The sequence below is a fragment of the Artemia sp. Qi Xiang Cuo genome, chromosome 1 (genome assembly GCF_049724085.1).
Source record: "Artemia sp. Qi Xiang Cuo chromosome 1, ASM4972408v1, whole genome shotgun sequence".
Lineage (NCBI taxonomy): Eukaryota > Metazoa > Arthropoda > Branchiopoda > Anostraca > Artemiidae > Artemia > Artemia sp. Qi Xiang Cuo.
Window position 1 is genome coordinate 23,945,704 of NC_142794.1, and position 17,220 is coordinate 23,962,923.

The 17,220-nt window shown below is 37.7% G+C and overlaps 2 protein-coding genes across 2 annotated transcripts in view; both read left to right on the forward strand.

The window, feature by feature from the left end:
- LOC148956130 (membrane-bound acylglycerophosphatidylinositol O-acyltransferase mboat7-like) overlaps nt 1–17,220 on the forward strand; it is a 265,838-nt gene that overhangs the window by 34,972 nt on the left and 213,646 nt on the right. The gene's annotated exons all lie outside the window — the stretch shown is intronic.
- Nucleotides 14,850–15,818, forward strand: LOC148956131 (dual specificity testis-specific protein kinase 2-like). Its single transcript, XM_089089342.1, has one exon. The coding sequence runs from the start codon at nt 14,850–14,852 to the stop codon at nt 15,816–15,818; it is 969 nt and encodes a 322-aa protein (XP_088945468.1).

Sequence of the window (17,220 nt, forward strand, 5' to 3'; positions counted from 1 at the left end):
TATATTCATATACATTGGAGATGACTCTCAATTCCTTGTATGACATGGGTGTCATCAGCATGAATTGCATATAGCTTGTATAATTTGAGAAATTGTTGCTTGTGCTCACCAGCGTGTCATTGATGTAGACACTAATTTGACGAAATAAATTATGTAATATACAATTTTCATAGGATATTCCATCGGCCCGAATTGGCATTGTATTATCGGATTTCCGGACTTTCATTTGCAAATCAATAAATGTTGAAGACATGTCCATAAAGTAGTTTTCATTTGAATAAATTTGAAAGTGGATATTATCGGAGAGGGATTGTTGAGGATAAAATTGTTCATAGTATCCATGCTTGACACTCACATCAACATTTTCAGCATTGAATAGATTCAATGAGGCGGTGATTGAAGGTTGAGAATCCTTATGCGGTAGGTAGGTCATTTTAGGAGAATAAATCTAGTTTCGATCTAACAATTTTCTTCCTGGGACTTCTTCTTCTGTTTACATCACGTGTCGGCTTTTTCCTTCTTTTCTTTGACAAGAGGGATGATGTCTTTCGTTTCCGACCTGAGTAGAGACTGATGAGTGATGCATTGTTTTTTGACCTTTTTAAACCTTTACCATTTTGTTTTAATTTCTCGCCAAGGGTTCGCGCACTGGACCTAAGATTTTCTGAAACACTCTTTTTAAAATCCTTGCCAGAGCCCCAATCGTATAGTGTAGAGGATGCAAAATCTGTCGCAACCGGTACAAGATATTTTCTAGCCAGTGGTAGTGAAGTGCGAAAAAGCTTAGCAAACCAACTGCCAAGATCATAGCCAGACATTAGCAAGCGTCCTTTGTAGTAATCCATTCCATTGCCCTGTTGTCTTGGATCAAGAGTATTAACATAGCATTCAATATCAGGACAAGTGAATACCACTTTTTTATTACACATCTTGATTTTGAACGATGGGTCGAAAATGGCATGTAATCACAGCCAAACCTTTTGAAATTGCTATGGAATCACCCAATTCGGTTCTTAGTGTTAACTGACAGAGGTCCAAATAGGAAGTGTTTACGGGAATATACTGAAGATGCTTTATATTATAGTGGTGAATATGTTCTTGATTGGTTTTTCGTTCAAGAAGTCGTAGGAGGGAAAATTTGAATTACCAACTCTCGAAGTTTCCACAAATCAAGCTCAGAGAAATATACAAGGGTCTGTGGAGAAGGCGGGCGGGTAGTCAGCGAAAATGGAATTTGTGTTTCCGGCACTTTTACCATTGATTATATTGATCTTAAAGCCAAGAACATCCTTTAGATTATCGTTGAGAATATCCTTTTCACTGGCAATAGGTGAACTAATGTAGATCTTGCCCTCTTACTTTGAATAGTTGAAATGAAAAGCTCCTTTTTTACTAGCGGAAATTCTTTTATTGATAGAACGACATAAATCATTCATACAGGTGAGTTCCTCTTAGGGTAATTCAATATATGGATAATCCAACCAATTGATTTTTTGAATTTGTTCTTGATCACTTGACGATGGTTGCGGCGGCCAATCATAGGGTCTAATTTTTATTTCATATTTACGATCCGTTTTCAGGATTTCATAAGTATTTTTGAGAATACAGTCGAAAAGAACCACTTCTTACCTACCAGTGTCGTTGAATTTGATGGTGGAGGGGAATTTATTCCAAAAATCACTTGTTATGTTCAAGCCATTGTAGAGAGGATTAGAAATATTAGACGTGAAAGTCACATAGAAATCATTGGGCATTTTCAATATCTTTAGCATCGAACCAAGAATAAAAATCCGAGTTGTATCTTAGCCAGCAAACAAACAACTGTCTCTTGCCGCTACGAGAACGACTCTTTAATATCTTTTCAATTTGATACATTTTGCTAGTGTTTTTAACTTTTTGCACTTCATATTCATAAAAGCCGCAGAGAATCTCATCATCTTTGGTTTCTTGCAGTTGATAAGTTATGGGTTTGGCGTCTAGGATTTTGGACACTTTAAAAAGTTCAGTGCTCCATAAATAATTCCCCTTTTCAAAAATATTGGTGGTTCTATTAGTTCGAACAGTATCACCAACATTGAATTTCTTCTTCACATTTTTTTTTTCTTTTTCACGATTGGAATATTGCTTTAGAAAAGTATCAAATGTATTTTCATTACATTGAACCTTTAGAGGAGGAAACCTAGAAAGAGATCGATGGTGTTCATAGTTGTTTATACGCACTATCTGATCTCAATCTGGAATCACTGCAAGCGTGTTTTTCTGGGTACAATATGTTGAGCACGATAGTAAATCAATTATTATTAATCCTTAACCCAATTCAGTCTTTATCGGGCTGTGACTATGATAAAGTGCTGTATTATATTTGAAAAGAACCTTTTGCACATGGGGATGAACAAATTCACTGCCACGATCCGATTGAATTTTTCTATATGAATCCTGTTCAAGAATACTTTCAATGGCTCGAGCAACTTCAACACCTCTCTTTGATCGCAGTGGAATGGCATAGGCATAGCGACTAAAGACACTGATTGCCACCAGAATACATTTGTAGGGTGCATTGTGACGTCGTTGAACTGCGTCTAAAGTTAAAAGATCCGTTTGCATTATATGCAGAGGGAAAAAGGCTTTAGTTTGTCGATATTGTTTGCTGCGAAGCCTGTGATTCCGATGCAGTGCGTAACTCGCTTCATTCTCTAGATACTCTTTTGCTTTTTTCAATGTGGTGGTGCCGGAGACAGCTTTAGAAAGCGTTGTGGGAGAACTTAAACTTCCCGCTTCACCAATATTTTCATAGACACCTTTCAGAACTTCATCCATTTTGAACGTAAACACGTAGTGTAATGTCCACTCCCCTTTTGCACACTGGAGGGTGAATCAATTCCTCGGGCGTGCTCTGATTAAGATCCAGCAAAATGTAACCGTAGGGCTTGCTAGTCGTCTGGGTGTACGCTGACAACAGAATTTTTGGGGCGCGGGGGTATATCTGCTTATTAAGAGTTATGAGCGAGCTAGAATCACGAACGACTCGATAGATAATATAGACGGTGCAATTCAAAGCAAGGGTTTGCATACATTTGCTCTGATGAAACAGATTGTGTAGAACCAGAGTAACGGAAATTTGTTCATGATGGGAGCGAACTGTGAACAGTTGTAGCATTTCCTGTGAGAACTGTTCAATGGATTCAACCAATTCATCAATAATCAGCCACGAGTTCGGTTCAATACTATTGAAAATATCAAGTCCCGGTGTGAATTGTATTGGTATGGTTGTGGCAATAGCTTTTATTTGAACATAGGACTCCTGCCAAATACTATAGCAATAGTAGATTTTTTTCGGCTTTTCCAAAAACATTTTATCGCAATTTTGAATTATTTTAGCTAAAAGTGTTGTTTTCCCCGACATTGAGGGACCACACAGAAACGATATGAAGGGTGTTTTAAATTGATACATGCTGCTAACAACAGTCTGACTACAACTAACTGTAAATCATATGTGTCCAATGAATAAGTAGTAGAAATAATTATCCCATAGATATATATATTCAAGAACAACAAAAAACAATATTTCATTGTAAAACTTATTTGAGAAAATATGAATACAAATATTTGTTCAACATGAACTGCAACGATAAGAATGACACTTGTCCAACAAGAACAGTTGACAAAAGTTCATTGTCACCATGAAAACTATTTGTTCAACATGAACTGCAATGATAACACTCTATGTACAATAAAAAAAAACACTTTTGTCCATCAATAACACTTATTGTCTTTAAACACTTTTCTGTACAAAAACATCAGCAGCACTTATGGTGGTTAGTTAATTTATGAAAGGTCAGTGGTGGTGGTTAGTTGGTTAGTCAGATTAGTTTATCCAGACCAAGTTGATTGCGATAGTCTATGCATTCAACTCGGTCTGAAATACGGTAGTGGCCATGAGGCAGGACACTCACACCATTCTCGAGCACATAGACTTTGTCAGATATACACGACATTGCATTTTTTCCACTCTTACAGTATAATTTCTATACTGTAGAGAGCGAATTGCAAGCACTTGTGCACTCGGCACTAGGCTACTTTCTACACAGTCTCTGTACACGCTCATGTTGAAATTGCTCTTTACAAAATGTGTAGGCACCCCTTTACACGCCTTCTTTTCATCCCCACTATGAGTTTTAACACAATAGACTTGAGGGACCAGGCACACCCCCCGGTTGATCACATAAATTCTCTTCTCTGATTTTAAATTTGGGCATTGACTGGGGGCTTGACGTTTTAACAGTTCGGGGTTGAATGTCGACGCTTAGTTGGTGAAATCCCACTGTGAGAGGATATGTTCCACCATTCATCGAACACCCAATCTATCTTCGGCCCTTTGTTCCATTAGCCGCTGAGAATCTGTATCACCGTAGCAAGCTCGCAGCATCCCCACTCGGAGCCATTTTACCTAGAACAAATGGTAAAAGAATAACTACATGATCAGTTCGTAAAAGCATAGCAATGAACTACCGCCTGGACTCTTCTTGTTCAGTACTACATTTCGCTTTCACCTCTGTAAAAGAACCATATCAGTCTCTATGCTCGTGAATGATGTAAAATTGGGATCGGCAATAATTTGTGCACACTCTAGAGGGTCAGTCACAACGTCGCAGCGAGATCTGTTACGAACGCTTTCACACATTTTGCCACACGCTGAATTTAGAATGAGCTTGTACATTTCCTTCTCCACCTTTGAATTTGCCCTAGAGCGTTTATCGACAAAAGTATCGATAAACGTTTTTAAATAAGGTCGCTGATTGAACTGCAGGACCCTATGTATTTTGGTGATTTTGAAGCCATTGTTCACCATCAAGTGCAAAACTACATGGTGAACAACGATATTCTCCTTAGGGTCCAAATCAGCAATCAGTTTCTCTTTAGAGGGAGTCCAGTGCATCCACATATCCTCAACCAATGAACAATTGTAGGGGCTCAGCGAGTTCCTGCTCACGGGCCGATTGATAAAGGGAAAGACAAAATCTTTGACGGAGTCATGAAGTGCCAGTGGACTGTGACCGTCAACTTCAAAGAACCTTCCTTGTGGCCCGTTGTCCTCGACGGGGTTAATGTCGGGGACATCACAAGGTTTCTCAAGCCATTGATAGTTCCCACACGGCAAAGAGTAGTGAGACATTGCCGAGGGGTACAATGAGTTCCTGTCCAAGAACACTGCATTTGACTTTGCACCGGTGCTTTGTCCGCTCGGATAAGACGCTTGATAAGACGCGGTCCCCATGAAAAACGTACCCTCCCCTCATTGAACGCTCTACAAAAAGGTGCTGATCTACGTCGGTGATTAGGCCTATTTCCTCTCTACTAATTTTTAAAATCAAATCCATCACTAAATGGGGTGTAGCAAAATAATAGCCTATATATAACCCGAACTCTGAATAGATTTGGTCTGTGTTCTTACAGACTATATCCAACAGAGTTAAAACGTCACTGGCCAAGGACAGTCTACAATAATCCCACCCATTTTTACAATTCCCCTTAGACCACATCTTCTTGGCAAACTCGTACTCCTCGGCTGTGCATTCACTGTTGGTCAGTGAATTGTAAAAAGCTTCAATTGGAGGTAGTTTCACCTCGCTTAAGCGAGCGCCAGAACAGTAATAATCGTATGCGTATATACCTTTGCAGGTCAACAGATCATACATTTCACTGTCTGGAAAGTGCTGTTTAAGCAAGGGAAAGCTATCAAAATTGTCGCTTTTCTGCACTTGAATCAATTGACTCAATGCCTTGGGAAAAAAACTAAAGGAATCTAAAAACCTGATTTTATTCCAAGACGTATGCTCATTATCCACTACCTGCCATTTCAGTTTAAGAAGCAATAACTTCTCGGCCGATTTAGGAATAATGTTATAGGTAAATGAACTATTTACCCATGGACTATCTACTCCCCCTCCCTCCCTGTGCATACGTGCCAGTGCCGGTAAAATAAATTTTAAGTCATAATTAGAGTTGTGGATAAAAACAGGGATGAAAAACTGTTGGCTAACATTTAAATTACACGATTGATGTGCAACCCCTCTAAAATTACTCACACCCGCGGCTATTGCCTGCCCCAAGTGATTATGATCTCTTACTTTCCCCCTCCCCCTCTTTTCCCTTTAGTCCCCTTATCCCCCTCTTCAAACTCCCCCTTACAAACCCAACATATTTTTTGATTTTTAATCGCGAGACGATCCTCTGCAGACAACACCATTGGATAATGGGTATTTTTCAAACGAGAAATAGCACCATTAGCCGTGCCAATTAGTTTAGTCAGTGCCTTGACCATGCACTCGCTCTCATCCAATGTTTCTACTATTTCTAACAACTGCATGGTGTTAGAACTGTCTCTTTGCGCATGGGCATAGGACACTGCAATAGCTTGATGTTCTTTGACTCGGTTTGGAAATCGGGGATCATTCACCTCCACCAGCCTAGCTTCACAGTCTAAAGATATTTTTTTGCACTGGAGAAGGGTGTTCTGGAAATTTTTGAAGCGTAAAATAGCCCTATCCCCAGAAACCGTTTCCACTGTCTGATAGCCATGCCGTCTACAATGCTTCATGTGATCCCGTAGTTTTATATCACTACGGAATTGTGACAGGCATGTTGGGCAGTAGAAACGTTCCCCCCTTTTCTTACCCTCCCCCAGAACTCTACTAATGTCGGTAATCGGATTAAAATGGCCAATTGAATTGGCAGGGTCACTAGGTGGTGTGTATAACAACCAAACCCAGTGTCTGACCAAATCAATTGACGGGCCCCTTACGGGGAAAACCAACCCCTTCTTTTTAGAACGAACCCCATCTTCAAATTCTGTTTCATACTGTACCACAGTAACGCCGATATTTAAGTGGGCATTAGCCCTTTCAAAAATATCTATAGATCGTAGCGTTACTGGGTATTTTCCTTCTAAACACGAAAAATCTACTATTGGGAAATCGGACCCGTCCTTCCCATGCACAGCCCAATTGTCTAAATTCTTCTTGGTGGCTTCTTCTTTCAATGGTCGGAAAGCTGATATGAGGAAGGCATACCTGAAACACATTTGACCTGTTTCAAAACGAATCCGCTGGACAACGCGACAACCTACTAAATCTGGATTATATTTTAAAACTGTATCCCTTTCATGCCCACCTGCTCCCCCTCTTAAAATAAAATCTTTCTTAAATTTACAAATATTAACCTTTAAATTTTCAAAAAAAAGAACTAGAGACCCACTACCATTTTTATTAAAGTTCTCGAGATACGTTATAATTTGACCGACCCAATCCATGAAAACAACCTCAAAATTTTCTAAATTCGGATAAATTATGCGCATCTCGGAGTGTATATAATGAAAATAAACTTCACTTTTCCCCTCATTTAAATAAAAAACCTTTAAAACAATAGAAACCTTAATTGAATCCCTCCCCCACAATTGAATTTGATTCTCCAGAAGTACACGAATTCTATCTACATAGTCATGCACAATTTCTACAGGGTCAAAAACAAATTTTCCCCCCATTAGTGAATTAAAGGGATCACCAAACGTTGCAGTTTAAACAACTATTGCATTTAAAATTGTGTTTGTCAATTGAAAATCGGGAAAAGTTGTTCCCCCCTCTTGCATATTACCCCCTCCCCCAAGTTGTTCAACAATATTTGGGAAATGTTCCACTTCAGTTGTTTGAAGTGGACTCGTTAGGGTATCGGAGGCTGAAGGAGGAGGAGGAGGAGAAGGGTTACCCGTTAATTCGTTTGTGAAATCCTTTAAAAGCTATAGTGTATTTGGGCTCAAGTCCCCCAGCTCAACTGTGCTATTATCTACATTTATAAAATCATTTAAATACTCATGAATATTATCAGGTATTTCGTCAGACTTATCGATATCACTCCACGGCGAAATTTTGTTGTTGGAGAGCTCCTCACCTTCTCCAACTGATGAGGGGGAAGACAAAGAATAAGGGACTAATGCACCAATCTATAAATGAAAAATGGCTTATTTTCAATGTGTTCAAATCACCCCTACTGTTAAAATTTGGAATATTATTGCTTAATAGCATTTTGTTAATTCAACTTAAAGTTCCAACTTAATATATTTACAATATAAAACCCCGTATTACATAGAAGGCACCACTTTTTTCAAAAAATAGTTTATTTTAAAATGTTTCAATTCCGCCCTGCTTTTTTTTTTTTTTATTATTATTTTTTTTTGCGGCACTTTTCGATCCTGCGGTACTTCTCTGGCCCGCAGCGCATCCCCACGGCGCTTCTCGGGCCCGCAGCGAATCCTGTGGCGCATCTCTGCCCCGCGGTGCTTCCCACAGCACTTCCCGACTCGCATTTACATAATGCCCGTCAAAAGTCGCTATTTTTTCTCTAATTCCCCACAGATTCAGTGAACTCATGAGTTTAATTATTGTAACCTATCGCACGCAAGTGTTCCAATTTCCAAGATTGAACTTCAAAATGCCGAGAACCGTTAGCCTGATTTTCCCCTCACTAAAATCTTTGGCACGATGTAAGGCTCAGTGTAAATTAGGACGCTGATATGGATAAAATGGAATAATCTCTCTCTTAAAACTATGTGAAGAATAGCATTTTGAGTTTCAAAGGTACCTAAAACTATATGTGAAGAGATAGCAACAGAGAAAATAGTAAAGATTAGAAAAAAGAGGAGCGGTTTCTTTGCAAAAATTGCATTATATTTAGCGAGCCCCGAGGGAGGGGGGAGTAGAGAAAACAATGGGTGGGGGTGAGGGGTTAATATCCCGATGAGATACACTTTTACACAGCGTTGAAAAATAGTGAAAAGAAAAAAACACTGGAAGAAATAGATATGTATTTCTATAAGATAGTTTGAGGAAAAAATACTCACATTTGCAAATCCCGGCTGCACTTGGGAGCCGGATGGTCCAGGTAGTGTTAGTTGGAGGGCGGACGGGGTGGCGTCGCTATGTTCTTGTGCAGATTGGACTGCGATGTTATGGGATTGCATAGATGAGCCAGCAGGGTTCACCGTCCTTATGGCCCATTGTCTTTTCGGTTTTTGACTGGACTGTATTGGGGCTGGCAGTGATGAGGCTGCCTCGTCATCTTTCGCTTTCTTTGATGGATGTGGGGTACATTATTTGCTATTTGCTTTACCCATAGCTCTCTTTATAGCTATTGGGTTTTCAAATTCTTCATTATTTACCTTAAAAAGAAGAGAAAAAAATTAGCATCAAAATTATGTCCCCCTTTTTTTTACAGAAGGAAAGTTAGAATCCTCATCTATATAATTTTGTTTAGAGAAGCATTTATATCTTTTCAGTAAAGCAAAAAGTAAAAATTTCACGAGAAATATATTAGGCTTAGAAATCAAACGTTTTTATTAGACAATCAGTAGTCTATAGCCATAGGATAGGAATCATTGTTTTTATTTTTACCATTTAGAAAAATATTAAATGTTCCAGTCTATAGTCTTTAAATTAGATCGTTAACCCAGCGACCTATAGGCCTAAATTTGCAAACATAGGTTAAAATGCTATTCAATTTACACATAATATAAGCTTCATGCAACTCTCAAAGACCCTTCTAGCCCTGCACTGTTTGTTTTCATTTTACACTGATGGCGGTAGAATTGAAGGCAATGCCCCCTCCCTTTTACATAATTTACTTACAACGAAGCTGTTAGAAGCAAGGCATTTCCCCCTCTCCTCCCTTTTACATAATGTCCTAAATATACTGTTAGACCTTAATTTGAAAATAATCTGTTTCACTTCTCCAAAATATAGCATCACGTCTGTGCTTAATTATTGCATCATAGCGTTTTAATTTTGACGGAAGAACAGTTCCTTTGCCTAATATAAAGCCAGCTAATGTTTACAAACAGGAAAAGGGATGACAGCTAATTTTAGCTTCGTGCTGGAACCTTGTGTCAAAACAGAGCGGCATTTTCTTTAAAAATTGAGAGAAGTCAGTAGACACTTTAAATCACATTAATTTAACGAAACGAAAATTATTTCTATATGCAAGAATTTTGTTGTAAAACAGTGAGGGGGGGGGGGTTAGGTTTTGAGGGTAAAAAGAATATATTTTATGTTTTCCATCGAGTATAGAAATTGTATAGTGATGTTTGTATTGTATGGGGGGGGGGGTGACCACCTGAATATACTGGAGGGTGACCAAGGAAAATAATTTTATTTGAAAATAAAAAACAGGAATTTAACGAATGGATAATTAATTCTATTTGCGAGAATTTGATTGTAAAACAATGGGGTGGGGTTAGGTTTTGAGGGTAAATAGAATATATTTACGTTTTCCGTTGAGTATAAAGATTGTATAGTGATGTTTGTATTGTTTGGGGGGGGGGGGAGGGGGATTTACGTGAATATACTGGAGGGTGACCACGGAAAATAAAAAACAGGAATTTAACGAAAGGATAATTAATTCTATTTGCGAGAATTTGATTGTAAAACAGTGGGGGGGGGGGCTTAGGTTTTGAGGGTAAAAAGAATATATTTTACGTTTTCCATCGAGTAGAAAGATTGCAAGGTGGTTAGGTTTGAGGGGGGGGGATTTACCTAAATATACTGGAGGGTGACCACGGAAAATAAAAAACAGGAATTTAACGAAAGGATAATTAATTCTATTTGCGAGAATTTGATTGTAAAAAAATGGAGGGGGGGTTAGGTTTTGAGGGTAAAAAGAATATATTTTACGTTTTCCATCGAGTATAAAGATTGCAAGGTGGTTAGGTTTGAGGGGGGGAGGATTTACCTGAATATACTAGAGGGTGACCACCGAAAATAAAAAAACAGGAATTTAACAAAAGGATAATTAATTCTATTTGAGAGAATTTTATCATAAAACATTGGGGGAGGGTTAGGTTTTGAGGGTAAAAAGAATATATTTTACGTTTTCCGTAAAGTATAAAGATTGCACGGTGGTTAGGTTTGAGGGGGGGGATTTACGTGAATATACTTGAGGGTGACCAAGTAAAATAAAAAACAGGAATTTAAAGACATTATAATTATTTCTATTAGAGATAATTTGATTTTAAAACTATGTGGTGTGGTGAGGTTTTGAGTGTAAAAATAATATAATTTACGTATTACATCAAGGAAAAGGATTGCAATGTGTTTAGGGTGGCGGGGGGGGGATTTACCTGAATATACTGGAGGGTGACCACGGAAAATAAAAACCAGGAATTTAACGAAAGGATAATTAATTCTATTTGCGAGAATTTGATTGTAAAACAATGGGGCGGGGTTAGGTTTTGAGGGTAAAAAGAATATATTTTACGTTTTCCATTGAGTATAAAGAGTGCAATGTGTTTAGGTGTGAGGGGGGGGGGGGATTTACCTGAATATAAGGGAGGGTTACCAAGTAAAAAAATTTAATTTTTAAAATAAAAACGGAAATTACAGGGTAAATTAAGGTTGCCAAGGCTTCTAATTTATCAAATTTATACATTGTTGTTTCAATAGTGTCACAATACCTTCTGATAATTTAGTCAAATTGCATGTCTGTTATATACGAAATCTCAAGGGCGAATTGTTATGTAACGGGGAAATCATATGGAACAAGCCCTCTGATTGGCTGAGAAAGGATATGTATCCGACTCGCTGATTGGCTGAGAAGGAAACACGTGATGTAACTGTTTCCTGGAAACTCATAACATTTGCCTCGAGCAACAACAACAACAACAACAAATGCTGTTTCCTGACATCATAACATTTACCTCGAGCATGTACATGTCCAAAACAACAACAAATGCTGTTTTCTATTTCTGGAAACTCATAACATTCGCTGAGAGCGTGCACTTACAACAACAATAACATCGACCTTGACATTCGCTGAGAGCGTGCACTTACATCAACAACAACATCGACACCTTTGGAAATTTAGGTCATTGACCCCATTAACCACGTGTTCTCCCTAGGGAGGCTATGCCCATATTTGATGTTAAAAAAAGTTGTAGATGGCAGCAGGGGTGAGTCCTGGGAGTCGGACCCCCCCTTCTACTACTGTAGCTAATTTCGCTGCTCTTACGACCTTTCCCTGTTCCTACTGTTTTTGGCAAGTTGCTGTTTCTTTCAAATATCGTGTTCATGTCGCTTTCATTACCAGATAAGTCCGACTGATCTGAAGGGCAATTCTGCAGTGTGCTCTGGTTCTAGTTATTTCATTCACATTAGCGGCATTTGTGCCCCTGGCCTCTGAGTTACTTTACACTGGGTTAATGGGGGGCCTAATTCGGCGGCTTACATTCATTTCTTTAATTTTTTAACATTCACGGTCGTATTTGTACGTTTTCCCTTCAATGATAAGCCTATCGCCTTTGAGCCGCGTATTTTCACCTTTTTCAACGATTTGGGACAACATTGGCTTTAAATTTTGTCTTGCCTCGCGCTGATACGTAGTGTAGTGCGGAGCAACCCCTATGCCATTCTGTCTCAACACAAAGCCTTTCCTGAGAACCGCATTTCGGATTTCCATGTCGTGGCACTTAAGTGTTACAGGTCCTAATCTCAGGCGGGAAGCTTCCACTATGTCCCTCCGAGAAAGCTGTAGGTTTGGGAGGCACCAGCTAAGAAACTCGCATAGCTCCCTTCAAACTCGACTGGGACGGACCAGTCACAGGGAAATTGTAAAACATGAGGTTATAGCGCTTTATTTCTGCCTCCAATGAGTCAATTTTTAGTGAAGACTTTCTGAGTTTGATCCTCATTTCCGCTAGATCGCTTGAAATTTCTGATTTTGTTGTATCTAGCTGTTTACTAAAATTATTTATTTGTGACTAAGGATAAGCTGATTGAGAGCTGTGGGATCAAATCCAGTGTGAAATTTCTTTCACAAGTAAACTGAGAAATAGCTTCTGGATCTGATGCACCAGAAAGTTGAAGTGGCTGGGCCTGCTTCCCCTCAGTTTCTGCTTGCCTGTTTAAGATAATTAAGGTTGCCTACCTTATTCTCTGCCAGCAATATTCTCTGGCAGTAGAGTTTATTCGTTGCGTCCCGCTTTAGCCCGGGACACAGCTTTGTAGCACTTTCTTCCTCAGTTGTCAACGAAGCGACTATTTCTCCAGAGACATTGCTATTCTGGAGGGGGAGGGGCTAACTTCTCCCCGTCATTGCTCACTTTTTTAAACTAATAGGTGTTATCGCTCTGAATGACAGAATGATAGATGAATACATGACGTCATTTGCAAAAACCAAAATTAAGGCTCTTAACGATTTTTCTCAGACTTCTATATATATATATATATATATATATATATATATATATATATATATATATATATATATATATATATATATATATATATATATATATATATATATATATATATATATATATATATATATATAAGTATTCGGGAGCACGGCAGCTTTGCCAGAAGGCCCTGGAACAAGGCACTTGGCAGGTTTATTTATATGGATTTTTATTTTCGTTTGTCTTGTAATCGTAGTTAGAAGATTAGAAGTTAGTTTTTTGATGTCATGACGTTGCCACTGGCTCGATACAGTCAACCCGTGAAAAATATGTAGTCTTTCTTAAATTTCTGCCCTATTTAAATCATTTTTGTGGCCAGTCATCGCTGTTCCTTAATTTCCAACCGAAGATTCGATTTTCCATTTTTGTTCATCCTTACCTCAAAATTTTTTCTACGCCTTTTCCTTTAGCTGTTCAGATTCATACATACTGTCGTTTAATTTATTAAGGCATCATAGATGACAAATACGTCTTTTCCAGTTTCCAACCACACAACCACAAAATCTTGTTAAAATTCAATGCGATTCTTGCTTTCGCTTGTTCCATGCCTTTTTCTTTGGCTGTTGCGATTCTCACTTTCACTAGTTTTCTAATCACGTTCATTTGTGCTTCATTTTTATCAATCAACCCCTTAAATGTTCTAAATGATCTAAAATTACAATTATAGCCTTCGTAAAACTATGTTTTTTCTGTTATTGGACCTTTAACTTTTGCCTTGGCTTGTCTTTTGTCATTATGAAAAACATAACGCCGAATACCAGCTAGCAGTATTATATACCAGCAGTATATATACCAGCTAGCTGGTTACATCTATGGAGCCATCTAGTAGTATTTTTCTTTTACTGTTAACGTAAAGCTGACTGTCAATACCGAATAAGAAAAGCTATTTATTTTACATGACGTCATCGCAAATGAATTTTCTGAATTGATTGATAAAATGAAAAATGATGTGTAATGACGTCATCATATCTACAGACCACACGTCATATATGACGTCACCCATCGCATATAAATAACTGTTTTCAGTGATTTCCTTGTTATTTAATCACTATCAAGTTAATGCAAAGCAAACAAATAATCATGTCAACTAAAGTTCTTATTAAAGCTGAAAATTCTGAGAAGGGATTCAATGTACGGTGTCGTGCAGGAGAGAAGAGAGAAGTAGTGAAGAAGATGAATATCTTTAAACTTACTAGAATGTCGAAATTTGGACCTGACACTACAAAAGTGGACTTGAAAAATGACAATTCAGGTCAGATGGACAAAAAGGTCACGGTTTTTTCAAAAATCGAAAAGATGGCAGGTGCAAACATATTGATCCGTTTGAAAAATTAGACAAAGAGATTACCGCCATTGCCAAAATGCTATGCGTATTTTATAGATCACCAGAAGTGAAGAAAAGATTCAGATTGCGGAAGGAAATGATGTACTCTATACGACAAACAAACTCACTTATGGAAAAATTGAAAATATACCAAAGCCGAAGTGGAAAACATGATTTAGATGGAATCTTATCCAGTTTTATTTTCAAGTGGCCAAACTGAGTTCAACCATAGACAACTGGGGAAAAAAAATGGAGAAGATGCAACAAATAGAATGTATAGCAACGGAAAAGTTTCAATCCGAGCAAACGGTAAGTGATTCTAAAAAGGTAGATAATATCCCAGAACTAACTGTTGGAAGTGATAAGATATTCAAGGACGGAGTTGGCAATGATGTATGCCTCAAGGATCTTAACAATAAACTTGGTGAAGGCCTAATTGGAAAAGTATCCCTCATGGAGCTAAATGGTACGAAAGTGGCCGTCAAAACTCTCCGATCGAGCCTAATCGGAAGCAACAAAAAAGATGGTTTTGATATGCTCAAGCATGAAGCATCTATTATGAAGATGTTAAAAGACGACCATGTATTAAGGTTTTATGGACTTGTTCATAAAGAAGATGAATGGAGCCTTATTATGGAGTACGCTGAGAAGGGGACATTGCAGTCTCGTATGGCACTCCCAATGACTGAGGAAGAGAAGCTAAAAATTTTGGCCGATATAGTTGAAGGCATGCAGTACTTACACGAAACTCTAATACTTCACCGACACTTAAAATCTGACAACGTCTATTTTAAGAAAGATGGAACGACTGTTATTGGTGACTACGGCCTTGCAATTAGGTTAGGTTCCCCACAAGAAATCTTTGATCATGGGGCATGTGGTCATTTTTTAAGGTCGGCTCCTGAAGTTACCAAGAGTGAGCCTTATGGTATAAAAGCAGATGTATATTCGTTTGGCATATTACTAGCAGAAATTATTTCTGAAGAATCAGCGGAAGATTTTGAATATACAGAAGATTTTTGTCTGGATTTCGAGCATTTCAACAAAAATTTTGTCAAAAGGACTAGTGATTCCATTGAAATACTTCTAGAATTGGTGAAAAGCTGTACATCGCTTGACCCTTTCACAAGGCCAACTTTCTTTGATATTCGACGAAGGCTAATGGAAATTGAAAGCAGCACAAAAAGTGAAAGTAAACTCTGTTCCGGTATAAATTAAATGTTTAGCGTAAAGAGCAAGGTATTGAGGAGGGGGCTCCCCTTCATATACGGAATAAATCTGTAAAAATTAATATACAAATTTTGTTTTAATTTTCATGTCAAACCGTATTAGTTGAAAAAGTTTAGAAATTAAATAAAAAATACAAGTTTATTTTAGCTGACAGTAAGGAGCGACATAAAAACTTAAAACGAAAAAAAATTATTGTTTTAAAAAGTAGAGTTGTGACAAAGAGTCAAACTTTAGCGTAACGAGTGAGGCATTGAGGAGGGGACAACCATATTCATATACGCGATAATTTTTGTTCGTCTTAAATTTTAATGTCGCTCTTTACTTTCAGTTAAAAAAAAACTTGTTTTTTTATTTAATTGCAGATAAGAGCATGAAACCTCTATAGAATAGGAAGTTGTTTGTGCTCATTTGGCATTTAAATAACAAACAAGAGAATTTAGAGAATTATTGGAGAATCAATTAGATATTAGAAGTAAAAACTAAAACCATTAAACAATTCCCAGAGGAGATACTCCACCCCCCTTCAGGGGAGTAGCTCCAGCATTTTATTGGGAGCAAGAGGTGTCCATATCCGGATAGTCATGGGGCTTCTGCTATATAATAGTTATTTTCTCCAAATTATCGGGGGGCGGGGGCAACTGCCCCCCCCCCCCGATACGACGATCCTTCCCCCTTACTCACTGCCGACTTTGATCATCAAATTATAATTAATTTAACCTATCTAGTTATATTAAAAATCTTGTTATGAAATTTAATGTATACCTACCTTCTTTTTTTCCAATGACTTCAATGAAATCTCTTTTGGAACTTTTAGATAATAGAGAGCGTCTTCCAGTGAAATCTCTATTTGAACTGATAGATAAGACTAAGACATAGTAAAAAAACCTTAAATATGAAGAAAAAATTAGCCTGAGCAAATGTTATGAAATAGGAAGTATACAAAATATTTGCAATTTTGCGATTTGGCCTGTCATTTTGATAACAACACTCCGAGGTCTTTCTATATCTGGTATGGTGCGAAATCGGAAGTTTCAAAGGTGGTATATTTGCATAAATCATAATTTGGCACATATTGGGAGTAAGCATGGGCACTGTTTCTGTTTTCTGTTCTGTTTTTAAAGTACCTGTTTCTGTTCTGTTCTCAAGAAAAAACAGAAAAAGAACATAAACAGATGACCTGTTTTCTATTTAACTGTTCTGTTTCCTTTATGTTTTTATAATAACTATTTTGTCCTATTTCTGTTTTTTATAACTGTTTTTCTTCTGTTCTTGATTTTATTTTATTGATTCTAGAATGGGATATTAAGAAATTTCGAACTTACAAAATAGTGTTTTAAATCATAATTTGAAATTTTAAAGAAGCGTGATTACAGCCCATACAGTTTTTGGA